General features: G+C 43.4%; 1 protein-coding gene across 18 annotated transcripts in view; it reads right to left on the bottom strand.

Moving 5' to 3' along the window:
- The window catches only part of CACNA1D (calcium voltage-gated channel subunit alpha1 D), a 302,816-nt gene that overhangs the window by 148,063 nt on the left and 127,182 nt on the right, over positions 1–27,571 (bottom strand). For all 18 annotated transcript variants that reach the window (XM_078442946.2, XM_060631306.3, XM_078442943.2 and 15 more), the window contains exons 4-5: positions 9,276–9,415; positions 335–477 (exon numbers count right to left, since the gene is read on the bottom strand). In XM_078442946.2, the coding sequence (XP_078299072.1) occupies positions 335–477; positions 9,276–9,415 (283 nt within the window). The remainder of the gene's footprint in view (positions 1–334; positions 478–9,275; positions 9,416–27,571) is intronic.

Below are 27,571 nucleotides of genomic sequence, written 5' to 3'. Positions count from 1 at the left end.
GTGTCCGAAGAGGAAAACCAGACTGGAAGCAGGAAGCCTGACCTCAAGGCCCCGTGTCACCACTCACTCCATATCTGTGCGAGAGAAGATTCTCCCGCAATATCAGGAAGACAACAGTTGCCACTGGCCCTTTCTTGGGGCTATCACTGGGGTCCAAAATGACCACACAAGCAAAAGTGTGTTGTGAACTGTGAAGGCCTCCGTGGTCATCTGCGAACCCCCTGGCTGGCACACAGCAACTCACCTCGCAACACTCAGCTCCAGAATCCTGAGCCCCACCCAGAAGAAAAACAAGTCAACAAACGCCTGGCTTTAGGAAACAAGACGTGCTTACTGGGTACTCCTGACACTAGTCGAAGTGGTCGTAACACTCGAAAGGCTCGGAGGGCTTTGACATCGAAGCCTCCTGACTTGCCACTGGAGTGGTTACCGCCTTCTGTTTCTTTGGTTAATTGTTCCAGAATTACACTAAACAATCTGAAAAAAGGAAGAAAGGAAGAATTGTTAGAGTCTGTCACCCAGGGAAGCAAAACAGGATGATGATAGTAGTTATTTCTGAACAAGGGCTAATTCTGTGGGGCTGCTGACTAAATAAAGGGGAAGCAAGGCAAAGGCAAGCATTTGAATCCCGAAAGCAACCCCTACATGTAACAAGACTGGCAACAAGGACTGAGTCATCTGTTTTCCTGCCAACAGAGCATCCCTGACCAAGTCAGACCCCACAGAAGAGGGGCTCACCATGGATCCAATGATGACAAGTGGAATTGCCCAAACAGAAGTAACAAGGAAACAAACATGGCGGCTACCATTTATACACATTCACTAGGTGCAAGCACTTTATACATCATTATCTCAATCCTCACAAAGTGCTATGCAGTAGTAATTCTTATTATTTCACAAGTGAGGAAACAAACTTGATGAGAACAAGTAATTTGCCCAAGGTCACACTACTAGGGTAGAACTATTGTATGAAATCCAGGTGTGTCAGCCCCACTAGGATGTGGGTCCCATGAGGGCAGGGACTTTTAATCTGTGTTGTTCATTTGCTCATTTAGTCTGTTCAAGCCTAGTGCCTAGAACGGTTCTTAACACAGAAGCCACTCAAAACTTATCTGATGAGTAAATCAATGGGTGAATATTGACTTCAAAATACTGAATCTTAACCAATGTGTTATACCATTTCTGGTACAGCCACCGACATACCCACACGCACCTCCACCCTCCCAGGGAGGGATGTTCAAGGAATGATGTAAATCACAGATGCTGAGGAGATGTGCAAAGGCCAGAAGCAGTAAACCAAGGTAAGGTATTAATATCGTCATCTTCTCTTTTGAAATGTGCATAATATTGTATCTGGCAGCCACGACACATTTTTTCCTACTCTCCAAAGGTTTTTAGGATAAAGCTATTTTCAGACAATCTGCTCACTTGACAGTTACTTTTGCTCTTTCAAATAAACATTTATTCTTTGGAATTATTGCTTGTTTTTCAGAATAAATATAAATTTGCCCATTTCAAATAGAATCAACTCTGGCCAATCAGATTGTGGGGATGATTGGCCCAACAACAGAGAAAAGGTTTCTAAAGTTTAATTAGCAGCCAAAGTAGAAACTCTGCCCTCACTGGCATGCCTCTGGATTGCCAAGACACTAAGTCCATAAAATACAGGGTGGTCTGATTACAGTCCTGATTGGGCACAGTCATATCGCTCTGGGGCATTTAAAGACCAGCCATTTGTTTTAACAACACTATGGCAATTAGCAGTGACCCAGGCAGGGGGAGAGGGAGGTGGCGCTAGGGGGGAATAAATCAAGTCTCTACCTTTTCAAACCTTCAGATGGGCTCTCCCTAGTTATGACTAGGGAAATAGACCAAACTTATAACTGGCTTCTCTCATTAGTATAGGGTTTTGGTTTTTTTTATTACTCTAAACCCCTGCAGCAAGGCTCAAGTTAAAAGTCTCCCCTCCAAAACAAGTTCATAGCTTTGCAAAAACAAAGAAAACAGAAGAAAGAAAACCTCAAACTCTTCTGAAATGTGTCAGCCGCAGGAATTTTCATCCCAAAGGGTTAGGAAAGTAATTTATGCAGGTGGTGACTGAAGATCACTTTCAAATATCAGTGTTTTACAGGACATACATCATGGTCCTTTTACCCCTCGTTCTTCAGCAATGCCCTTCATAACAGGTGAATGGTGTCTCTCTCCCATTACAGAGGAACCTGAGTCAGAGAGGGAAGCTGGCTGCCTTTTCCTGACAGCCAAGAGTATAAGGGGTTGGGGCTGGCTTCCATTCCTAAGAGTTAGCAGGCACTAGGAAAGCTCCTCTCCTTCTCTGGGCCTCAGTTTCCCCCTCTGTAAAATGAAAAAACTGGAATTAAATGAACCAGAGCCCTGCCTTTCCCATTCTAATACTCTGTGATTCTACTCCCTTTACCACTTACGCCCTCCACCCCCAACAAAAAAAGTACCGCATGCCTAGAGAGCTCAGGACATGAAGACAAAGTATTTGATCCTAGACTGTTATTAAGTTTATCCCAACACAGGAGAAAAAGGCAAGGAGATACCTAGTAGCAACAGAATGAGCCCCCATGTCCTTCTTCACAAAGCTTAAGTGATGAGCCTGAATGCTTGAAATATATGTTGACTGAAGCTTTAGGTGGGTGGAATAAACTTTTCTATACACTATCAGCTCCAGTAGACCCATTGAGTACTCTTGTGGTCACATCATTACAGTTAACATTTTAGAAGTATCAATTACTTTCTTAATGTCTCTGTTAGTGGGAATCTTGACAAAAGCAATAGGTCACAGTTGGCTTGGAATGGAAAATCCACTGGATTGAGATACATCCTGTAGTTGGAAACTTAAGGGAGTAGAAATTTGATGCACATGAAGACATAGTAAGTTTTCTTTTTTTGACTTTTCTTCTGCTCTTTGACTACAATTTAGTGCATATTTTAGATGAAAAATAATCTGATGTTCTAAAGTTCTTTGCATTTATTAAGAAAGACCAATGAGTCCATTCCTACTTTAATTTCCCAGATGAGTTCTTACTTTTTAATTTTATTGCAGATCAATTTATATATAAAATGCACTTGTTTAAAGTATACAGTGAGAGGATTCTTGACAAACACAGAGGTCCAAGTACAAACACCACAGTCAAGATACAGGACAATTCCACCATCCCCAACAGTTCTTTGATGCCTCTGTGCAATCACCTCCCTCTCAGCTCAAACTTAGATATCCACTGATTGGCTGCTTATCACTTTGGGTTGTCTTTTCCCTTTTCTAGAACCTTATACAAATGAAATCATACAGTATATGTTCTTTTAACTTCTTTTGCTCACCATATTTTTGAGATTTATCCAAGTTGTTACATTTCTCCACAGTTCATTTCTTTTCATTGTTCGGTAATATTCCATTGTAGTACATAAATGTACATAATGTAGTACATAAATGTACATAATGTAGTACATAATGTGATACATATGTAGTACATAAATGTACTACAATGAATGTATCCATTCACCTGTTAAGAGATATTTGTCTTGTTTCCAGTTTTTCTCCGTTATGAATAAAGTCTCTGGGAACATGTGTTTTCATTTATTTGGGTAAGTACCTAAGAGTAATACTGGTAATATGGTCGTGTGGTTAGTGTATGATTAACATTAGAGGAAACTAGCAAACTTTTCCAAAGTGACTGAACCATTTTCCATTTCTACAAGCAGTGTATGAGAGTTCCAGTTGCTCCGTATCTTGGCTAACATTTGGTATTGTCAGTCTTTTTATATTTAGTAATGCTGGTAGGTACGTAGTGCGTCATTGTGGTTTTAATTTGTACTTCTCTAATTCTAATGATGTAGAACACCTTTTCAGGTGCTTGTTGACCATTTACACATCTTCTTTTGTGGAGATCTGTTCAAATCTTTTGCCCATTTATATACTGGGTTGTCTTCCTACTAATGGGTTATAAGAGATCTTTATATATTCTGAATGCAAGTCCTTTGTCATATATCTGTATTGTGAATATTTTTCCCACTCTGTGCTTAATTTTTAATTTTCCTCACACAATCTTTTCAAGAAAAATTATAAATTTTGATAAGCTCCAAAATTTTAATTATTTCTTTTTTGGCTAGTACTTTTTGGTTCCTAAGAAATCTGCCCTCCCTAAGTCATAAAAATCTATATTTTTACATTTTACATTTTTACATTCTATATTTTTAACTTTCACATATAGGCTTATGATCCATTTTAAGGTAATATTTGTGTAGGTTATTAGGTAGGAATAAATATTCTTCTTTTTTTCATGTGGATAAATAGTTGTTCCATTGCCATTTGTTGAAAACTAACTACAATTTATAATTCAACTCATTGAATTATCAAGGCAGCTTTGTCTAAAATCAATTGCTCACATACATATGGGTCTATTTCTAGATTCCCTAGTCTATTCCATTGATCTTTATAACTACTTCTTATGCCAACATCAGTCTTGGCTACCGGAGTTTTATAGCAAGCCTAAAGATCAGGTTCCAGCTTAGTCCTTAAACATTTCTTTGTCTAGTTTAGGGCCTCTCTAATTACTGTATCAGTTTTAGAATAAATATGTCAATCTACAGAAATCTTTCTGGGATTTAGATTCAGTCTATAGCAAAGTTTGAGAAGAACTGATATCCTAACAATAATTGAGTCTTCCAATCCATGAACACAACATTCCATTTATTTAGGTATTCTTTCATTTCTCTCAGCAAAGTTTAGTCATTTGCAATGTGCTATTTTTCCCTAAATATTTCATGCTTTTTGATGCTATAGTAAATAATGTCTTTAAAATTTCACTTTCTATTGGTTCATGACTAGCATATAAGTTTTTAAAATACTTTTTAAATACTAACCTCTACCCAGAAACACTGCTAAATTCATTTAGAGCACATAATTTTGTATGATTTTGCTGTTCTTAAATTCGTTAAGACTTATTTTATGGCCCATAATATTTCTTGGTCAATGTTCCATGTATATACATGTGAAAAGAATGTGCATTCTGGTCTAGAGTAGTGTGTTCTAAAAATGCCAATTAAGTCAAGTTTGTTGATGGCACTGTTCACATATCCCTATATACCTAGTGATTTTCTGTCTAGATGTTCTATCAACACCCTTCAAGAGAGAAGTATTAAAATGTACAGATTTGTCCATTCCACCTTAAGTTCTTTTCAGTTTTTGCTTAGTGTATTTTGAAGCCTTGTTATTAGGCATACACACACACACACACACACACACACACACACACACACACACACTTAGGATTATTACATCTTCATGAAAGAATTCTTTCATCACTATGAAATGTCTTTTTCCTGGATAATATTCCTTGTTCTCAAGTCTACTTTGTTGGACTAATATTGCCACTCTACCTTTATTCTGATTAATTTTCACATGGCATATATTTTTCTGGCCTTCGAATTTCAAATTATTTGTGTCTTTATAAGTTAGGGTTCTTGTAGACACTATAGAGTTGGGTCTGGTTTTTTACATATAAAATCTGATAAACTCTGGACTCTTATAAGGATTTAGCTGGATTTAAATCTACTATCTTGCTGTTTGTTTTCTGTTTGCCCTGCCCATTGTTCCTCTTTAATTCATACCTGACTTTTTTGAATTAATTGAACTTTTAAAAATTCCATTTAATATCCAACATAGGCTTATTAACTATATCTTTTTATTTTTCTAGTAGCTGCACTAGGGCAAGTGTCAGCAAAAATCTATGGAGTGTCAGATAGCAACTATTTTAGGATTTTCAGGCCACAGGATCCCTGTCACAACTATTCAACTTTGCCATCCTAACACCAAATAGCCAAATAGATATGAGTGAGTCTGACTGTCTTCCAATAAAACAATCTTCCAAAGCACACAGGAAAATACTTTGTCAACGTGAAAAATAAAAAAGGCAATAAACCATATTTGGCTTACAGTCTAAATTTTGTCAGCCTGTGCTCTAGGGTTTACAATATACATCTTGAACTTAATACAGTCTACTTTCAGATAATATTTTATCATATTTACCACCAACTGTATAAGCTCTTTTCAAAAGTACTTGGCTTTTTCCTTCTTTCTGTCCTTTGTGCTATTGTTGTCACATATTTTACTTTCATAGAAGCTGCAAACTCCTCAATACATTGTTACTACTTGTGCCTTAAATAATCAAGTACTTTTAAAGAGATTTTAAAATGAGAAAAAAATTTTTTTTATTTACCCATGAATTTACCCTTTCTGGCATTCTCCATTTCTTTTTAATAGATCCATAATTTCTACCTGGTTTCATTTTCCTTCAGTGTGAAGAAATTCCTTTAGTAATTGTTGAGATGAGGGTTTATTGGTGGTGAATTCTCAGCTTTGGTTTGTCTGAAAAAGTCTGTTTTTACTTCAATTTGGAAAGATATCTTTACTGAATAAGAATTCTAGGTTGACATTTTCTCTAGTACTTTAAAGATCTCTCTCTATTGTCTTCCAGCTTGTATGGTGCTGATGAGAAGTCTAGGGATGTCTTTTTCTCTGATTACTTTTTCAGATTTTCTCTTTATCCTTGGTTTTGAGCAATTTCATTATGATTATGACATACTTTGATGTAGCTTTCTTCATGTTTACTTTGCTCGAGCTTTGTTGAGCTTCTTGAATTTGTGAGTTTATGTTTTTCATCACATTTAGAAAATTTGGAGTCATTTAAAAATTTTTTCTGTCTCTCCTCTATCTCCTCTCCTTTGAGACCCCAAATATACATATGTTAGACCACCTGATATTGCCCCACAGGTCATCCAGGGCATGTTCAGTTTTTCTCTGTCAACATTCTTTGTGTTATTGCTAGGTCTTCAAGCTCCTTGATATTTTTCTTCTATTGTATCTAATTTGTTATTAAGCCAATCCAGGGGAAATTTTCAGCTCTCAAAGTCCCATGTGGTTCTTTCTAATATTGTCCCATCATTTCACATTGTGGCCATGTATTCCTTTAGGTCCATATACATATTCATAATAGGTATTTTTAAAGTCTTGTAAAGAAATTCTCTATTAATTCCACCATCTTTGTCATTTGTAGGTCTGTTTCTACAGATGGAATTTCCTCCTTATGGGTCATATGTCTTAATACGGCTATAATATTTGACAGAATGCTGGACAATAGCTAAGTATCTATATTTTGTCATCTTCTTTTAAAGAGTTTTGAGTTTTGTTTTCGCAGGCAGTTTGTTTTGCACCTCAGTTGGCTCCTTTTCAGGCTTCTTCTCAACCATTATTAGAAAGGAATTCAGGTGACCATTACTCTATAGCAGGGGTTGGCAAAACTGTTCTGTAAGGGGCCAGAGAGTAAATAGTTCAGGCTTTGTGGACCTAAACTACTCAATTCAACTGTGTAAACAAACACGTGTGACTATGTTACAATAAAACTTTATTTACAAAAATTTGTGGCAGGCTGAATTTGTCCTGGTGGCCATATTTTCCCAACCCCTGCTACTAATGGCCATTCTGGGCTCTCTAATGACAGTCCAGGGTGTCTATTGAGGTCCTTCCATTCTTGCTGGTCATAACTTGAACATCTCCCAGACCTGTGTGAGCTCTAGTTATTATTCAGCTTATAGTCTCCAGCTTTTCTTTTTCTCCCTAATAGCATTATTTGACTGGCCTCATGGATTCTCACTCCCTGTAAGTGTAGATTACACTTCAGGCAAAGCTCAAGAGGACTCCAAAGCATATTTATGGAGCTCTTTCCCTGAAAAGCCCTTTCCCTTCTCCTCCCATGCTACACCTGTCAAATTTCAGCCCCACTGGCCTTACTGGATTCTTGTCTCTGTCTCCTCAATGCAATGAGACCACCATCTCTGTTCAGTTCCATGTCTTTGTGCTCTTCTATAGTCTGAAAAATATCTCCAGGTAGAAAGCTGAGGAAACTGTAGGGTAGGGATAAAAGAAACGGAGCTAAGCATCTCCATCCTGTAGCTGAACAGAAAGTCCTGGGTCAGAAGAGGCACAGTGAGATTGTTCCAGAACCAAGAGACTTGCAAGGCTCCTGCTTGCCATTCCTTATTAGAGTTCACCAAATACAGGAAGGTACGGACATACCTACTACCTGTTCACTTTAGCTGCACTACCTTTGTGGTAATACTGTAGGCACCATGTACTGTGGTGGTTTTTGCAAAAGCTGACTTTTTTTTCCCTTAAGTCTAATTATCCCACTGGGCCACCATTTTGGATCCCATTTGAACTTCCTAGGTTTGAAAGAGCAGGCTTAAAATTTATCCCACTCTAACATCCAGCTGTCTCCCATGAAAAGCCAAAGTATTCATGATTTAAAAAAACAACCCATAAGAAAAATTACTTTGCTCAATTTCAAAAGGCAGTTGAACAAAGTTATGGAGATGAAAACAGAGAGGTCATTTAACGATCTCTCTGTAGGACCAAATATAATTTTAGGAGCAACCCACTTTACTGCTAGATAATGAAGACTCTATGAAGGGATAGATCTTCTTTTCCTATCTGGGTATTTGGTCCAAAGGCCTAGCACTCCTCTGACACAGATTCAGTTTTTCCTCTTGCTGGCAAAATTTCCAGGTGTGGAAGGATCAGAATAACACAACACAGGCCACTGTTTTTTAATACCCTCCTTTAACTAAAACTGTTGGTGTGTCTCTTCCTGTGACAGGATTTCAGAATAATGCCTACTTTCTCTGCATTTTCCAGCTTATTTCATTTCATGCCAGATACCTGATATTATTCAGACACTTGTTTTGTTATTTCAAATGGATGGTAGCATGCCAAAGTTTTTCCCACCAGTCAGCAAAAAAAAATTAATAGCTTTGCTCAAGGGATGTTAAATAGCAGAGTATCTCACTTCTATGAAGGATTTATTACTGTTTTAGTGTTTTGTGTTTTTTTTAAACTAACAGAGTGCTAAGTGTAAGAGTTCTACTCATTTGAGTCTAACCACTAGCACGGCTGGCCTGTTTGTGAAGACCCAAGGCCTTGTAAAATGAAACCCTCTTAAATCAAGAGCTTCAACTTCCTTCTTTAATACACTACTGGAAGGGAAGTAAAAACAGTGAGGGGATTCAAACTGGTCTCTTCCCAGAGGCAGATAGCAGCATCACCCATCACTAGCATCACTCCAAAACACTCCCAGCAGGTTCCGGCCACAATTGCTGGCAGAGAGGAGTAACCATGTTCCCTCAAAAGACTGTGTTTTTCATTGCTCCATGCCTCCCATCTTCCAAACATTTTCCCCAAAATAAAAGGGACTTACCCTACTATTACTATAACAAAATCCAGTAAATTCCATCCATTCCTAACATAAGCATTAGGATGTAGCAATAATCCATATGCTATAATCTTCAAAAATGTCTCGACAGTAAAAATAATCAGGAAGGCATATTCTACTTTTTCCTGTAAAGAGAAACAAAAAGGGGGGGGGGGCGTGGAGAGAAGAAGAAAAAGAGACAGGAATTAGATTCAACATCTCTGAGATATAAGCATTTTCTCCAAGCAAAGTTTTATTATGAGAAATGGCACCATTAACACAGCACCTGTGCCAGGAAAGCGTTTTAATTCTAACACTGAATTTCTCATAAGCAGCTAAGTGTAAAACACTTTTCATTCCAGGCTGCATGACTGCATTTTGCCACCTGCCCTGATGCGTGTGCAATGAGTCTGCCTAGGACATAACGGGCATGTTTGTTATTTGCACACATTTGCAAAATGCAGCATGTTTTCCTCCTGAGATTGCCAAATTAGGCCCAGAAAAGCACAAGGGTACAACAAAGATCTCAACAGTGGCTTTGAACAGAATGTCCTTTGGACGAAGGGAAGGTGCATCTGCTTTGACCCTCTCTCTTCCTCTTGGGTTTACACTTGATTTCTAATCCAGGGTCCTCTTTGTCTCAGAGCAGCAAGGTGACCTTGGCAAGTGCCTCCTCTCCTCTGGACCTAAGCTTCCTCACCAGCACAGAAGGGGAGCATATTCAGGATGGCAAATCCCCTGCCTGCATACTGGCATGTGGCCTCTCCCAGCTGACACTGCCAAGTGGTCGCCATACACCGTCCCAGGGAGCCTGGGTTCAGCCTCTGTGTCCTTCCCTCCTACCAGCCCCAGCAGCCATTCCCATCTGGCTGCCCAGATCTCTGAGATTCAGCCCTCAGGCTAGGTGACTCTTAGAATCCTTCCCATTCCAATTCATGCAACTCTGTGAGTCCAGAGAACACATCCATCAGCAGGTCTAAAAATGTTGACTCCTTTCCTCTTTTATAAAGGTTTTCTTTATGCAGCTTCAGCTTTAATAGAAATACCAACCCACTGGGATGTGTGCAATTAATTTTATAAGAGGCATTCCCTGGCAAGAGGCTACTTAATAACTCAATGAAAAATCATCAGCAATTAAAACTCTTCCACGTGGGCCATAAAGTCCTCCACAAATATTAATTCTACCCTGTGGGACCTGAGGAAAGTAAGCAATACCTTAGGAAAATGGAAGTCATGGAATTCACTTATTAAGATGCCCAGTGCAAGAGGTCAAATAAATTTGGCTCAGGAAACATTCAGTGAGCACCTATTCTACATAACAGACCCCATACCAGGAGCCAGGATTAGAAAAATGTCTCCACCACGGTCCCCTAAAGGTTTAGTCTGGTGGGTAAGGGAAGGTTTCAAACATAAACACTGAGAATGTCCCAAGACAGGTAACTGAAAGAGCAGTTGTACATCTTGAGCACTCTGACAAGGCCAAGGGACTAACTAGTTCACTCCTCCTTCACCAGGACTTTGCTTTGCTGTATGTGACCACTACTAGGTAGGCTAAGCCGCCCTGCTACCAAAGTGCTACCCTTCTGTCACCTGGCCTGACCTTCCCCACGTTTTGCCCCACATCCTCCCTCTTTACCACCAGAGCCACCGTCCAACCACTGCTGGACTCCAGCCTTCACCCTCATTCCTGACTTCCCACTGGTCTTGCAAAAAGCCAGTTCATCAGTTCTTCCCTCCCGTGTCTCTGTTGTCCTTAACCTGTCCTCCAGAGCTCCCTTTTATCCTTGAACACCATCAGAGAGGTCTAATAAACTCTTTTGTGATGTGAGTTAGTCAGAGTCAGTGTGTTTTCAATGTATAGAACCTCACTCACCCCAACCTCCATGCCCATGCTGCCCCCAGAACTCTCAACTGGTCCCATCCTCAGCCTAGCTCATCCCACGTACCCAATACCCTTCACCAGACCGCCAGAACCCTCCTTGACCAGGACCCTTCTCCTTCCACACAGTCGTGCCCTCCAGACACACGTGAGCCTCCAAACCTCCAGCAACTCCCTTCTTTACTCTCCATATTCCCTGTAAGCCTCACACTAGGACCAACTTTGCTCCTGGCTAGGGAGGAGAGATCCCGGAAGGCTTCAATGGGGGCAGTGAGAGCTATGAGAGCTAAAAGGAGAAAGCAATTCTGTTACTTGAACCAGAAGCAAAAATCCCTGAAAATACCAATTCACTGTACTCAAATTAGACCCTGACCACCAAATGTAGATTGTCAATATGTTTTCAAGACTTAGAATTCTACGCGAACAAGATAAGCTAAAAACAGCACGCTGGTTTTACAATTCCTCTTCCCTTTTTATCCCTTCTGCTTTATTTACTAGGCCAGACAGAGAAAAAAGGCTTTTGCTGCCATCAATATTCATAGCAGTTACATCCCTACGTCAACACAGTGCTATACTTTAGAGCAGAAAAACAAGGCAGGGAACAGAGAGTACATCGAGCAAACACAGCTTGTTTTTCCTCTTTGGCTTTTATTTGTAAGTAATATTGCTATAATAATACAAGGGTCATTAGTATAACTGAATTGTTTAGGGTTCTTTTATATCCTCTTCTCTTGTCCTCCTCTCTCTCCTTTTAAAGAATTAGGTTTCTCTTTCCAAAAATCCTTAGTGCATTACTTGATGGAATTGATTGTAGGAAATATAACTTTGCTTTAATGTGATTCTTTATTACAGAGACTCTACCATGATGCCAACTGAACCATCACAGCCTGGAGAGCATACTAGACCAGTTTGTTAGAAGCCAGTGTCGTTCTCATCCCCAGCCATTTAAAAGGACTCCTATAAAACAAATACACCTCCACAGTAAGCAAATGCAATATAAAAAAAACTTTTGCAAAACAGCAATCATGGGAAGGAGAGGTAATTATTTACATCACAAAAGAATTGTTCATTTGAGAAAAGAAGGTTGAGCTGGTAATTTGAAAAGGAAGTCCACCAGGAAGGTCAGGTTCCTAACTGGGCAAGGTGGGAATATACACTCAGTGGAAGGGACCCAATCAGATGTTGCATAGAGAAGATAGGGAGTCTGTGGCCCAGACAGAGGGAAGCACAGAGGAATGGGATGACTGAGGAAAAGGCAAGCAGGAACCCTCCAGAACTAGACATGAAAGGAGGTATCCTGGGGGCAGGGCTGCTTCATAAAAGCTAACAGCCTCAGGCTAAACAGAAAGATAAAATGATTTCTGCATCCCAGTCTCCCCTCATTTGCCAGGCAGGGCCACATGCCACCCAGCCACCAGCAGGATTCTTCTCGCTGGCATGGGATCCTGGGTGGGCAAAAGCAGCCCAATCTCCTTTAAAAAAAAACACCAGTGGGGTGCCTGCGTGGCTCAGTCAGTTGAGTGTTGGACTTTTCATTTCAGCTCAGGTCATGATCCCAGGGTCTTGGGATCAAGCCCCATGTCAGGCTCTGCACTGAGCGTGGAGCCTGCTTAAGATTCTCTCTCTCACTTTCTCTCTGACCCTCTATTTGTGCCTCTTTCTAAAATTAAAAAAAAAATTTTAATTAAAAAAATTTAGGGGTGCCTGGGTGACTCAGTAGGTTAAGTGTCCAACTTCGGCTCAGGTCATGATCTCACAGTTTGTGAGTTTGAGCCCCACGTCCTGCTCTGTGCTGACAGCTCAGAGCCTGGAGCCTGCTTCGGATTCTGTGTCTCCCTCTCTCTCTGCCCCTCCCCTACTCGCCCTCTGTCTCTCAAAAAAAACCAAACATTTAAAAAATTAAAAAAAAACTAAGCACCACCAATTCCTCTTAACCAGACACTACCCTATGTATGGATGAAAGTCACCCATGAGACCACAAGCCACCAGAAATAAAGGTTCCAAATCTAATTCAGAAACCTGATAGATCTTCTTTGAACACTGAAGCTTCACCCTGCAGAAGGGTCTCTACACCAGTAAACCATACACAGGACTTTGAGAAACTAAAACTGTCAACTAGCAATGGGTGGGAGATGCCAGGATCCTTAATTACACCTGGGTCTCTCCTTTCCTGCTCTCAGGGACCCTTTCACTAGTACTGTAGTATGAACATCCACCCACCCATCCATCCATCCATCCACTCACTCACCCATCCCTGGGCACCTGGGCCCTCCTCAGAAAGCCTGATGTGTATCTTCACAGAGTTCCCAACCTGCTATCCGAAGATAACAAGGGCTTGATGAGGCAGGTGAGGGTCAACTCTTTGCTTGGGTCATCCATCCACATGGTCCCAAATCTTTGGCAAGGCTCTCTTGGCTGACACCCTGATAGTAGCTGCTGCTCCTTTGCACACCACTCCTCTCACTCTGTGGGTCCCAGGCTCTCTATTGGCAGGGGTCATCTCTTACTGACTTTGTAATCTCAGCACCCAGCACCATACTAGAGTATCATACATAAGGTACTCAACAGGAAGTAGAGAAGAAAAAGAAGAGAAGGAATAGAGCAAGAAAACCAGACTTAAAGGGGGCTAGGAAAACATGAGGTTTTGTGATCCTAGCATATGTACCAAAAAGGGAAACAATGAAGCTATGTCTCTAAGTTGCCATTAACCCTTTCTAGAACAAGCTTGGAAGAAATGGTCACACTGCTGAATCAACAACTGATCCTGATGTCTCATCTGGCCCTCCCTTTCAATCCTGACCTGCACCTCCAGGTAAATTCCTCAACCTTCCTTCCCTAGCTTCCTCTTCCAGCTTTCTTCTCTTCCACGAGAACCCAGCCCTCCATGCGAGGGGCCACCCTGCTTCCCCTTCTGGGATGCGCACCCTCACGTATGGAAACTCCCCTCTCCAGAGTGAGTACACAACCAATACAGGACTAGAACAAGCCCAGCCTGGGGCAGCGGAAAGAACACAGGGCTCGCAGCCACAGCATCTGTTTTCTGCCACCCCTGGCTCAGCCACCACTTCAGGCCCACGCCCTGTTCCCTCTTTCTAGAATGGTTCCCCCATCTCACTTTTTCATCAGGCTAAGCTCTACTTGTACTCCAAGGCTCAGCTGAAATAACACTCTCTCAGAGAAACCTTTGCTGACCTCCACAAACTGAGGGCCCACTGTTAGATGTCCTCATGGCCCATTATACATCTTCATGGCCCTATTCACAACCAAAATTTTAATGTTATCTCTTTAATGTTTGTCCCTCCAATAAATGAATTTCTATAAGATCAGAGACTATTTCTATTTCATGCATCATTGTATTCCCAAGGCTTGCCATAAAAATACTCAATATTTATAAATGAATAAATGAGCAAAATGAGAGGTTTTGACCAAACATTATTCACCATCCCTCCCGAAGAAGTTCCATAATTGTTTTAGTCTGCTCAGGCTACCATAACAACATATCATATACCAGGGGGGCTTTAAACAGCAGAGGTCCCTCATGGGGTGTCCCTCAGTCAGATAAGTGACCAACTTCAGCTCAGGTCATGATCTCGCAGCTCGAGACCCTCGTTGGGCTCTGGGTTTATCAACAACTCGGAGCCTGGAGCCTGCTTTGGATTTTGTATCTCCCTCTCTCTCTGTTCTTTCCTGACTCGTGCGCTGTCTTGGTCTCTCTCAAAAATAAACAAACATTAAAAAAGCAGCAGAGATCCCTCACAGTTCTGGAGACTGGAAGTCAGGGACCAAGGCGCCAGCTAATCTGGTGCCTGATGAGAGCTCTCTCCCTACCTTGCAGAAGGCTGACTTTCTGTTATGTCCTCATCTGGCCTTTCCTCTGTGTGTGTATGTGGAAAGAGATCTCTCTCTACCCCTTCTTTATTTTTTAAAAATGTTTATTTATTTTTAGGAGAGAGACAGAGTGTGAACAGGAGAGGGCAGAGAGAGAGGGAGACACAGAATCTGAAGCAGGCTCCGGGCTCTGAGCTATCAGCACAGAGCCCAGTGCAGGGCTAGAACTCATGAATGGTGAAATCATGACCTGAGCTGAAGTTGGATGCTTAACCAACTGAACCACTCAGGTGCCCCTCTACCTCTTCTTATAAGGGCACTAATCCCATTCATGGGGGCTCCGCCCTCACAACCTAACCACCCCCCTCCAAAGGCCCCACCTCCTAATACCATCACATTGGGAGTTAGAATTTCATATGAATTTGGAGGAGGGGCAGAGGGAAGGGGGCAGCAACATGCAGTCCATAGCAATAATCTCAGGGCCCCCTTGGTTTTGCCCTATTCCAGGAGAAACGTCCGTAACTAAAAGTTAGGGAAAAGCTCTTCTCCATAACCGCAGTTTTTCCTGCTCTAATAGGCCAGGCTGGGCTTTTCCAGTCAGAGTAAGGAGCACATGCAAAGGCTAATCATTCAAGGGTGACAAGAGCACAGGGGTGAGGGACAGGCGAGGGTGGGGACACGAGGTCTCGTGGGCCAGGCTACAGGGCTCTCTCTCACCAGGAGAACCAGCAGACTGAACCAGACGGTCTCTTCCAGCTCTAAAACTACAGTTCTCTACCACCTAAGGAGCAAAATCTGGACCTTGGCTTCACAGCGAGGTTCTGCAAGGCCCAGATATCCCCGGGGAAATTGGCCAACCAAAGGCAGCAGCTGTGCTGTCCAGGGGCTGGGTCACTGAGGTCACTGCAGCACATCCAGGCCAGGCTTGCCAAGGGACGCTCCCGCAAGCTGCCATGAACATGGCAGGATGGGACAGTGGGGAGCCTGTGGGAAGGTGGTTACAGTTTCCGTAAGCAATTCCACCTCTAGTAAAAGGGCAGTGGGTGAGCCGCGGGACAGCGGTCAGCAGGCAGGCCTCGGCTCGGGGCCACTTAGATGTAAACAGAGGTAATGTTCTCCTCTGCAGGTATTAATGAAGTATGTACCTCTGGCCTCCAACGGAGGTAGTTTAATGCCCTGTTTACAAGAAGAAACTGGCTGCAATAGACCGGTTGCCTTCATTTTTCTTCACCTTTGGTTTAAAAGTACAAATTTTAGATGACGTTTGTGTCCCCTGAGTCCAATCCCAGTCTCTACAGCTGAGTCACCCTGGTTGAGTCATCTACCCCTGGGCTTCTCTGCTTCCTCATCTGTAGAATAGGAGCAACTGTCCTCACTCCCCCCACCCAGGCTATGGTGACAATCAGATTAAGTGGAAGGTGGGAAAAAGTTCCACAAATTGCCCCACACCCCACAATCAAAGGCCCTCCAAAATGAAGACAGACACGAGGCAGCTCTCTCAGTGGCTGGGAGGTGCCATCCTCACAGAAGGCTCTAGAAACTCTCTGAAGATCCAGTGAACCCATGAGCAGCCAGACAGGGAGGACCCTTGCCCGGTGAGAACAAACGGAGGAAGCCAGCTGGATGGCCTAGCTGACCCCGCCATGGAGACCAGCCTCAAAAAATCTTGTTTGTGGGAGGAAAGCAGCATCACACCTGGGGTGGAGGAGGCTGACCGGGCATTCTCTCTGGAAGCGGCTTCCTCACTCACTGGCAGAGCAGTGCCAGTTGCTGCTTTGAGGCCACACCTAACTACACATGGCTCCTACCACCCAGGAAACTGCTGGGGTAATAACAGCACCCTGTCCTTCCTCTGAGAAGTGCTCCTTTTCTACTCTCAGTCCAGGAGCTACAGGAGTTGGCATGTGGCCCAGGCTACTGGTTCAGGGACAGGCATGTGACCGCACACACCAACCAGGTCCAATGAGAGCAACACCTGGGATTTTCACTTCAGCAGCCAGGCAAAACGTTCTGTCATTGGCACAGACTTGGCTCTGAGAGGCGGGAGGCCTGGAGTTACCAGGACACAGAATGAACCACCAGCAACAAGAAAAGCCAAGCCAAAAAAATGGGGAGAGAGTCAAACAGAAAGAGAATCTCAGAGGCCAAGCACCTGGCTCTGATGCCTTTGTGAGAGCCCCTGAATCAAGTTGAACCTGAAGCCAAAATTCTCCTCTCCGGCCTTGGGCTTTTCACAGTTATTAAAGCCAATTCACTGAGCAAGTTTGGGTTGGGTTTTTGGTCAATTACAAACAAAAATACCCTAGCTAACTACATAGTGATCCTACAGGGTCACTTTGCTTCCCTAAAAGTTAAAGCATCTAAGAGAAACTTCAGGCACTCATTTCTCAAGAGATTTAACTCCTTTGAGGAGTCCCTTTGACCCACAGGCTTAGGGATGATTTTCTATATATAGGACCCATAAGCCCTGCAAGCCGTTGCCTCTGGAACTTCATCTAAGTTGGGTCTTCCAAATTTACTCCTTTAAAACCCATCCATTCTCTGTTGCTGTCTTCAATTCCAACTGGTTTCCTGCACTCCACACATTCCTTCCTATTAACTTGATGCCTCAGACTTGCCTTGCTTCCCATCCTGCCCATCCTGGGACCTGAACTGTAAGTCCCCTTGGTAGTGGGTGCATTCTGTAGTTGGCAGGCATGCGCTTCCTCACCCAGCTCCAACGCCAAGGTTCTGCCCACCTCCACCCTACCATGCTTGGCAGTTCTAGCACCCTATTTCAATTCAATTCAACATTCATAGGGTATCTACTCTATACCAGGCACATTCCTGAGCACTGCAGAGTCAAAGATGGCTAAGACGTTTGTGTCCTAAAGAAGGACATCATAGGCATGTATAAAAATTTCAAGACAGGGGCACCTGGGTGGCTCAGTTGGTTAAGCATCCGACTTCAGCTCAGGTCATGATTTCATGGTTCGTGAGTTCAAGCCCCGCATTGGGCTCTGTGCTGACAGCTCAGAGCCTGGAGCCTGCTTCAGATTCTGTGTCTCCCTCTCTCTCTGTCCCTCCCTCCCTTGCTCTATCTCTCTCTCAAAAATAAACAAACATTAAAAATTTTTTTTTAAATTTCAAGACATAGCACATGACAGTCAAAGCCAAAGTAGAGTACTGGGGATCTCCTGTGTAGAAACAGAGGGCATGGAGCCACTAATTGTGTCTAGAGCATTTGGGAAAGCTTCTTTAAAAGTATAGGACTATGTCACATCCAGGAGTGCCTGACTGGCTCCATCAGTTAAGTGGCTAACTTTGGCTCAGGTCATGATCTCACAGTTCATGAGTTCAAGCCCTACATCTGGCTCTCTGCTGATAGCTCAGAGTCTGGAGTCTGCTTCAGATCCTCTGTCTCCCTCTCTCTCTGCCCCTCCCCTGCTTGTGCTCCATCATTCTCTCTCTCAAAAATAAACATTAAAATTTTTTTTTTAAGTATAGGACTGTGTCACACCTAAATTCCTCCATATGGCATCCTCAAGGACCTCTACAATCTGTCTGTGGTCTACCTACCAACAACCATCTGGTATCTGTTACCCCACAGGGTACAGGGCCCCCACTCTACCCCACCCCCTTCCTCCTCCTCTGCTCTAATCCATCAGTTCCCATAACATCCTGCACATACGCCATACTCACTAGAACCTCTGGTCTTTGTGACTGCTCTTCTCTGTGACCCAAAGCACTTCTGTTTACCTCAATCCTGTTCACCATGTCAGGGAAGGCTAGGAAGCTTCATATACTCTTGAGGCCACGAAATAGAACAGAGAAGGGCAGGGCACTGCCCTGTTTCCAGGTCCTGGTCTAGTTGGGAAGGAGAACCCACTGATGTGTTATCTTGTACTGTTTGTAGATTGTCAGTACCTATGGGCAAGAACCACTGTATTTACTTCTGCAGGTTCTCCCACCATCCCAAGAAGAAGACTGAGCCTCAATAGACACTGTGATGGCATCCACCACAAAGAAGAAAGAGAAGAGTCATCATAATCCCAAGGCTGCATTGCTGAGTCCCTGGGCCAACACCCTGTCTCACCATCAGGGTGCAGTGACAGCAGCTCTACCACCCAGGCTAGAATCCCTTTCACCCTCTCCTACTTGGAGATATAGTTTTGCTTTCTTTCCAACCTGTGTTGGCCTTTATATCCCATTCTGACAGCTTGGGTCAAGGAGGATGGCAGGAAGAATATGTGCCCTGTGTAGGGCTCATCAAAGCAACCTGCTGCCTCCCTGGGATGTAAGGGGCCTGGGTCATGTCACAGCTGCCAAACTCCCATCATTCTAGAAAAGCCACATTCTTAGCATTGGTTAGTTTGCATGGCATGAGCCAGTGCTCCAACACATCCATCTCCTTGGCTATGAACAAAGAAATGAGCAAACATTTCAAAATGGCAGGAACTGAGTAAGCTTAAAACCAAACATTTTCATTTGACAAGAAGACAGTCATTTCTTTTCTCCATTAACACAGCTAAGGACAAGCTTTTCAATTCTGCATGTAGTTAAATTCCCTGACATCTGAGTTACAGACAGAATCTTGTCTTGTTCCCCTGATGCTCGCTCGTGTCCCTGTCAACATGCACATGTGATGCCACGCCTGGAACTGAGGAAACACCTTCCAGTGTCTTACCTCAGCTGACCCTCCAAGCTATGGGGTAAGACAGGCAGAGAAGGGATCACCACTCCCATCCACACGCAAGGGTCACAGACACCGAGTTACTTCTGGCCATGGGCCACAGCAGCAGCAATCGTGCCCTCTGATGTGAGGAGTCCTGACCATCCTGCACCTGCCCAGTCTTCCCTGCTCTTCTGTGCTGTTCTGCCTAAGTCACACCAGGACGTTCTCATCTTAGGGTCACCCAGGCAACCAAGACACCATAAGAATGTGCCTTGGAGGTCCCGGCTAATTGGTTGGTGTTGGTACCTGGGGTGAGGCTGCTCCCACGTAAGAAGTGTACAATCACCCGGAAGTACTTTCATCTCCTACAGGGGAGGCAAAGAGCCCCGGTGCAAGTTCTGGCTCTGCCACTTACACATTATAAAGTGACTCTACCTTCCTCCTCAACACAGCTTCTTCATCATAAAATGGAGTGAGGGCAGACACTGCCCAGGGTGCTCATTGAGTGTACATGAGGCAACACGTGTAAAACACAAGAACCAGAGTCTGCATGTAGCACACTCCATGGACGTTGGCTCTTTTCATTGTTGTGTCTATGTAACGTGCCCCTGCACAGCCCTGGCCGCCACCCAGGAAAGGCACAGGGCTTGGCATAGAGCAAGTGCTAACTACTTACTAAGTTAGCCCTGGGACAGTGGTCTAACTCCCAGCGAACCCTGCAGGTCCACACATGCACAGTGTAGACATCTCTTCCAGGTGGGCTTGCTCTGGTTAGCACGGGCTCCACCTTGAGGGAGAAAGCTGCCTCATCTACACCTGCTCCTACACCTTCCTACATCCATGTTACCCCCCTCCCTTCACTGTGAAGGCAAAACAGCAGATGTCTGTGGGGCAGTGGGGAACAGGCAGCACTCAGCTCCTCAGCTGTTACCTTCCACCATAAAAACCACATTTGGCGATGAACAACCCTAATTCACGGTCAGCTATTTCCCAGTGAATGTGCAGAGAACATAGATCATTTCTTTCAGAATAAATTTATGAATCAAAGTTTAAAAATACATAAAGCATGGAGTCTATAATTGAGATAAAGTATGTAATCCATTCACCCAGAAGATTAATAACCCCATGCCTATAATTCACCATTATTTTAGAATTAGAGAGTAAAATTAAGTTAATTTAAAAGACATGGGTGGGTTAAAAACCAGGCACCACCCAACCGTGGCCTTGAAGTGGAAATCAATACACAGTCAATGACTAAGCAGAATGGATTCTCTGCAGACCCACTCCACGCTGGAAGTGTCACTGGCATTGATCTGGTCCTGCCAGTCAAATGTCTCCCTCATCACCTCACACCTCCTAGAGGCTGGAGGAAAGGCTCTGCACCACCCCACCAAGCTCACGACCCACTTGGGCTTTCTACAAGCAAGTCCATCCCCAGGAAGATGGGTGGCTCCAGAAGCAGATACTAGAGGAGTCTATTTGGTAAGGTGGTGAGAGCTATTTCTCCAGACCTAGCTCACAATTCCGCTGTTCTTTTAAAAGTAAATTTTTGTTTAATACCTGCCAAACTCCAAAAAAAGAACTCTAAGCAGCAAGAATATGAAAATTTGAAGCAGGTAAGAAAGGAATGCTATGTGGCTATTTTTTTTTTTTTGAAAGGCAGCAAATCTATATGGCAAGGCAAGGTAGGATGTCCACAATACATTAGCACAGGAATAACATGAATAGGATCCCCTTGATGTCTGAAAAAAAATCTCTTAATAAGCTGGTCTACAGTGTAGACAGCCAAGAGTGAAGAGGCTCTGAGAGTGAGATCACGGGGGATTTCCTCTCTACTATGAGGTATCCCTGATTCATCAGTCTTTCTCGCTGAAGATCTTTCTACTTTATTTTTTTTTTAATTTTTTAATGTTTATTCATTTTTAAGAGAGAGAGAGACACACACAGAGAGAGAGCACAAGTAGGAGAGGGGCAGACAGAGAGGGAGACAGAGGTTCTGAAGCAGACTCCAGGCTCTGAGCTATCAGCACAGAGCCCAACACAGGGCTTGAACCCACAAACCATGAGATCATGACCTGAGCCGAAGTTGGATGCTTAACTGACTGAGTCACCCAGGCATGCCAAGATCTTTTACTTTAAAATCAGCTGAAATTCTAAATATTTAAGATAAAAGAGTAAGCTGAGAAAGAAAAATTAACAAAGAAAACGAAAAGAAGCAGGAGTGGGGCGCCTGGGTGGCTTGGTCGGTTAAGCGTCCGACTTCGGCTCAGGTCATGATCTCATGGTCCGTGAGTTCGAGCCCCGCATCAGGCTCTCTGCTGACAGCTCAGAGCCTGGAGCCTGTTTCAGATTCTGTGTCTCCCTCTCTCTCTGCCCCTCCCCTGTTCATGCTCTGTCTCTCTCTGTCTCAAAAAAATAAATAAACGTTTAAAAAAAAAAAAGCAGGAGTAAGACCATTACACAGATGTACACTGTGAAGACAGCTTTATTAGTATGTCTCTGAGATTTCTAAATGTTAATGGGAAAGGAGGAAATCAGACCAGTGACACAAGTCACCTTCTCCTTTGAATGAATTGTTTCTCAGCACAGAAAAATATTTCACCAGAGGATTTGCACAGAGAGAAGAATCCACTGACAATACAAATTGAGCACCAATTATGGGAAGTAAAATAACATTTGCCTGTCTTCGTGGGATTTGTACTGTAATAGAGAGAAGACTTTTTAAATGAAATGTATAGGAAATTAATTTTGGGATTTACAACCAGCAATTTTTGAAAAATGAAAATAGAATGAAAAAACCAGAATGCATAGAAAATAGCAGAATTTACTAAGAGTAAGTATGTTTTCATCAAACTTGATGTTTCAGATGACAGACACATATGTGTTTGGGAGCTACAATGTAAAATGTATCTATTGCTGTTGGCCAAGGTTAAAAAAAAAAACTGAAAAATACCAGCTCTAGAGGCCAATAATCTGGACCCACCAGTGGACACCAATAGGGATAAAGACCCACCTGGGGAATGGCTCATAAAAGAGACCTGAATGGGACAGGAGGAGGATGACAGCCCCCTGGGCCCTAAGCCTGGGGGAACAGGTCAGAAAGAAGCAGGACAGGAAGCATGGGGCATCTGAAGACCTGGGCCATAGGTCCCCGCCCTAGAGTGGAGTCTGTAGGTCAAGGAGGGTCAACAGAAGCTGGGTGTCACCCGTGTCCTCAGGCAGTCATGGGGCTGCTTTGGAACAAAGCTGTTAAGGCAAGGGACATTTGACTTATGAGGAAACACCAGAGAGAAGAGGCTCCTCTTATCCAGCTGCTGTACAGAAAAGGGGACCAGCTCAGATCAAAGCCCCTCTGCAGTTGGGCAGTGTGTTTTTGTGTCTTCATTTACTGGATGAGATGAGTCACATGGGGAAGTGACCTCGCCAAAGAAGACTCTTATGAGGAAGCACAAGGCTGTGGGTAATGAAGAGCACGCTCAAATCCCGGTTCTTAGCTCCAGGGAAAGCACCGAGATTCTCAAGCAGCAGAATCCTCACCCTCTTAGTGGGGACACCAGCAATGTCAGGTAATTCAGGGTGAACACTGATAGTGGGAAGTGCCTGGCACATGGTTGGCACTCAGTAAAGTAGCTGCTGTCACCCTGGTGGTTGTGAATTTCTCAAAGTATTTCTGTCACATAGAAAGAGATGAGGCGTGCAGAGGACCTCTTTCCAATCAAGGAATCAAGGGCAGGGTTCTGGAAAGTTGAGCAATCGCTTCACCTTATGTTGCCACCATGCTGAGGCTGAAGCGGGTGCACCAACCCCACCGCCACCACCACTGCCATCGTGCCCTATGATCAAACATAGTATTGGAGTCTCAGAAAACACAGGAAAGATCACAAATAAACAAAGCACCTTGAAATCACAGCCACTGAAGTTCAGTTTGGCTTTCTGAAAGCTGAAAACTGTATCTATCCTGTTAATTCGGGCATAGGCAGAGGCCTTTTTAATGGTTTCATAATCACTAAGATCAATCATCATTTTAATAATGATTAGTGTTAGAAAAGGCAACAGGCTTAATCATAACTGCCTCAATTCAAAATTCGTTAACACTCTGTGACCAGCTGAAATCATTACACCGAGCCCTGTACCTCATAAACATGTCTCCTAAGAGAACTACCACACTGCTTAATTTCTGTACTCTATTTTAAAGCTGCCTCAACAGGTCAGTACAGTTCACCACCCAGAGTCACTGCTGGATGAAGTTCGAGTCCGGGCAAACTCAAATCACTAGGATCACTTTGAGACATCTGAACATAGTGAACCACAAGAGCTTAAACAGCTAAATGGATGCTATTTTCTAAATATCTAGGTCCATTATTTATAAAACATCCTAGAGAGTTAGGATAAAATGGAGCAAACAAATACAGGTTTTCCTTTAATTACAGTAATGCTGGTGAATCAGATCTCAAATGTCTGGAAATTGCTACTTTCTACAGCTTGTGATTCTGCTCAAATGCCAAACTTTAAAAAAAAAATCCAAATCCAGAACAAAGAGTTCAACTGTAACATCCAGTTTTGCCTTTTTTTTTTTTAAATAGCCCAGACAGAGAAGAGTCCAGAGAGAGAGAGAGAGAGAGAGAGAGAGAGAGAGAGACAGAGAGAGAGACAGAGAGAAAGATACAAGATAAGATGAGCCCCCATGACGGCCAAGAAAAGGTAAATAGATGGGGTCTGAAAGCTGAGTGGCTCTATCACCTGCACTCCGTAAGTCTGCTACTGACTTTTACAACCAGACATCCATAAGCCAGGACAAAGAAAGCAAAATCTACCTGGATGACTCCTGGGTCCCAGTCCTCAGCAGGGCGGCACAGTGAATTTGGAGTCAGACCGCTGGGGTTGAAAGTTCCCATTTGGTTCAGCTATCTAACCTGGTGCGAGCACTTCACCCCCCTGAGCCTTGGTTTCCTGGCCAGCGAATGCATTGTCAAAGGAATAACCAAGATCCTGTGCAGTGTCCAGCACACAGTAGGCACACAAGAAATGGTTGTTATTAGGAGACTGGGAATGGAGGCTAGCAGTGCAGGTGGTGACCTCTTTTCTCCTACAATAAAAGCTCTCTGGATTGATTTCCTCTTAACCAGTGCCAACTGGTGAACGGACATTCTTTGACCCTTCTGGGTAAAATAACACCGAATGCCCATGCCATACTGAACTCACTTGGCTCCTAGGTCAATTTCTAGACAGCGTATATGTTTTTGTTCCCAACCATTGCGTTGCATGCTTACCAAGAATTTGTTATGTTTGCTCCCAAGTTTATATCAGGTGGACTACCTAACTTAAGTGAATACAGCTCAGAGTGATGATACAGGAGTGTAAACAGAGTTGCTGCTTCTATGAAAAACCAGGCTAAGTCCTCCAGAAGTACTGGGAAAGGATGCTGCTGATGGTCTGTTGTTGAATCGGGCAAGAGTGACATGGCAGACAAGATAAGGGAAAGCATAAGCTTTTAGCATTGCTCTAGCTGTCTTCTCAAAGATCTAAGTTCTTACTCTATTTTTAAATAAGGCTAGAAATTGTAGGCACATTATAGGTGTAGTTTATGCAAGAAAGAAGATGGACACTCTTACCAGTACACGCATAATACTCAATAAAAGCCTTTGCCATACTCTGGAAGATTGACAAGTAAACATCCATCGTATATTCTAGGTTATAACAATCTTTAAGATGTATTTATATGCTTTTATTTTTTTCAGTTTATTTATTTTGAGAGAGAAGCAGGGGAGGGGCAGAGAGAGGGGGAGGGGCAGAGAGAGGGAGAGGGAGAGAGAGAGAATCCCAGGTGGGCTCACTCTACACAGGGCTTGATCCCACCAACCGCGAGATCATGACCTGAGCCGAAATCAAGACAGTCTTAACCAACTGAGCCACCCAGGCTCCTCCTTATAACGGACTCCTTAGAATAACCAACTTCGAGGTCAGATATAAGAGCGGGTGCAGGAGGAGGCCAGGGTTCACTTTGTCCTCAGCTCCCATCTGAGGTCTGGCATGTGACTATGCTCACCATGAGTTGGTCTCTCGAAACGGCATCACAGAGTGCAGACGTGTTGTCAGTCACCAGAAATAAATATATCATATTGAAGTATATATAATGAAACAAATACATGAAACAAATATATTGCTCTTATGATAACCTGTGATGCCCAGGCAGAGCACCGCCACCACCCGTGTAGCTAGGCTTCGGTTCGCCAACCTCCCAAGGTTGAGTGCTAGGTCACCACCTCTTGCTCAAGTAGGGGGAAGTGCTCGCGTGCACGTGTGGTGGTAGTGTCAGCATTACTTGCTGGCGTGAGACAAAGGACAGGATTGATGCACTGTGAACCAGCATGAGAAAGAACACATACGCACTTGAGCAAGACCTATGCGTCCTACGTGGCAGAGGGGGATGGCAGCCGCTGGTGCAAATTCACGATGGGTTAGAATTTCCCCAAATCACCCCAGTGCCGACTGCTGCCTCCTGACCTTCACTGTGACTTCCATTAAATTGTCAAGAATTCTTGCATTCTAGATTTTGTTCTAAGTTCGATACCTAGTTCCTGAGCATCTGCTGTGTGTGAGGTAAAGAAAAGAAATAAGGTTTTCTCTCAAGAGTCTACATACATTTCCGCAGATGGGCTCACTTGCATTGGGGGAGACTGAAGAACAGAACAGCCTGACCTTCCATTCTAGTCAGTGATCACTGAAGTGGACTTGTGTCCACATGAAGGCAACCAGGCAGGGAGTGCCACCTTTTGGAACCACATTAGACTATCAGTGACACCTCAAAACTTGTACCTCTCACTAGACTAGTGGTTGGCAAATCCCAGCCCACAGACCAACTTGAAACTATAGTTCTAGCACAGCACGTTTGTTTGTTTGTGTACTGTCTGTGGCCACTTTTGCATGGGCCACATAGCCTAAAATATTCACTGTGTGGCTCATTACAGAAAAAGTTTGGTGACCCATGCTGGACCCTTAGTGCCCATGAGATAGAATGCTCTTAGCTTTCACTTCTCTGCCAAAGAAAGAAAAAGAAGCCACTAGTGATTATCTAGCTCTGATCCTTCTTCTAAGATGAATAGTGTAACATATTCCGCTTACTAGCTAAGGCAGGTGTGGGATACTAGCAAAAATCTACGCATACAAACGTTTTTAAAAACGGGTTCTGATAGTCCCTCCTTGCTGCTTCCTGTGAAAATATACAGGCACTAAAATTACAGTGACCACTGAGGCTTTTCAAAACACACACATGCACAGTCACATACGGTGCTCAGCTTTGTTTAGAGGTACACACTACAATTCAGAATCCCAAGCACTAAAGAAACCGCTACTTAGGGATTACTTTTTGAAAGGCCTTGAAGGACTTGATTCCCCATTATTCCCAAAGAAGCTTTCAGTTTTTACTCTGTATTTAACCAAAGTTCCTACGAGACTATAAAAAAACCATAGCCACTGTGAAAATTAGCTAAAATAATAGTTTCTGCAAAATACTTTAAGTGCCATGGCATTCATCCTTTAGAATCGGGTTAAGGAGCACTATAATTTGGTCTGTCAGCACCGATGTTAAGCATACAGCAGACCCGGAACAGAGCACGTTAACTCTCTAAGGTTTGGGGAGATTGTAATAGCCTTAAATAAGACTCAACATCCTTCCTTCTACAAGAAATTATCCTCAGACTTGACAAATAACACCATCACAGAGAGAACACCAAAGCCACCAAAAGATAAATGTCCTAAATAAAGGGCACGGGTGTGGGGCGCCTGGGTGGCTCAGCTGGTTAAAGATCTGACTCCTGGTTTCAGCTCAGGTCATGATCTCACAGTTGGTGAGTTTGAGCCTCGCATTGGTCTCTGAGCTGACAGCACAGAGCCTGCCTGAGGTTCTCTCTCTCCCTCTCTCTCTGCCCCTCCTCCACGGTC

Source organism: Panthera onca, chromosome A2 (genome assembly GCF_046562875.1).
Source record: "Panthera onca isolate mPanOnc1 chromosome A2, mPanOnc1 haplotype 2, whole genome shotgun sequence".
NCBI lineage: Eukaryota > Metazoa > Chordata > Mammalia > Carnivora > Felidae > Panthera > Panthera onca.
The sequence above is the reverse complement of the archived record's forward strand: the minus strand, read 5'-3'. Positions and strand labels throughout refer to the sequence as shown.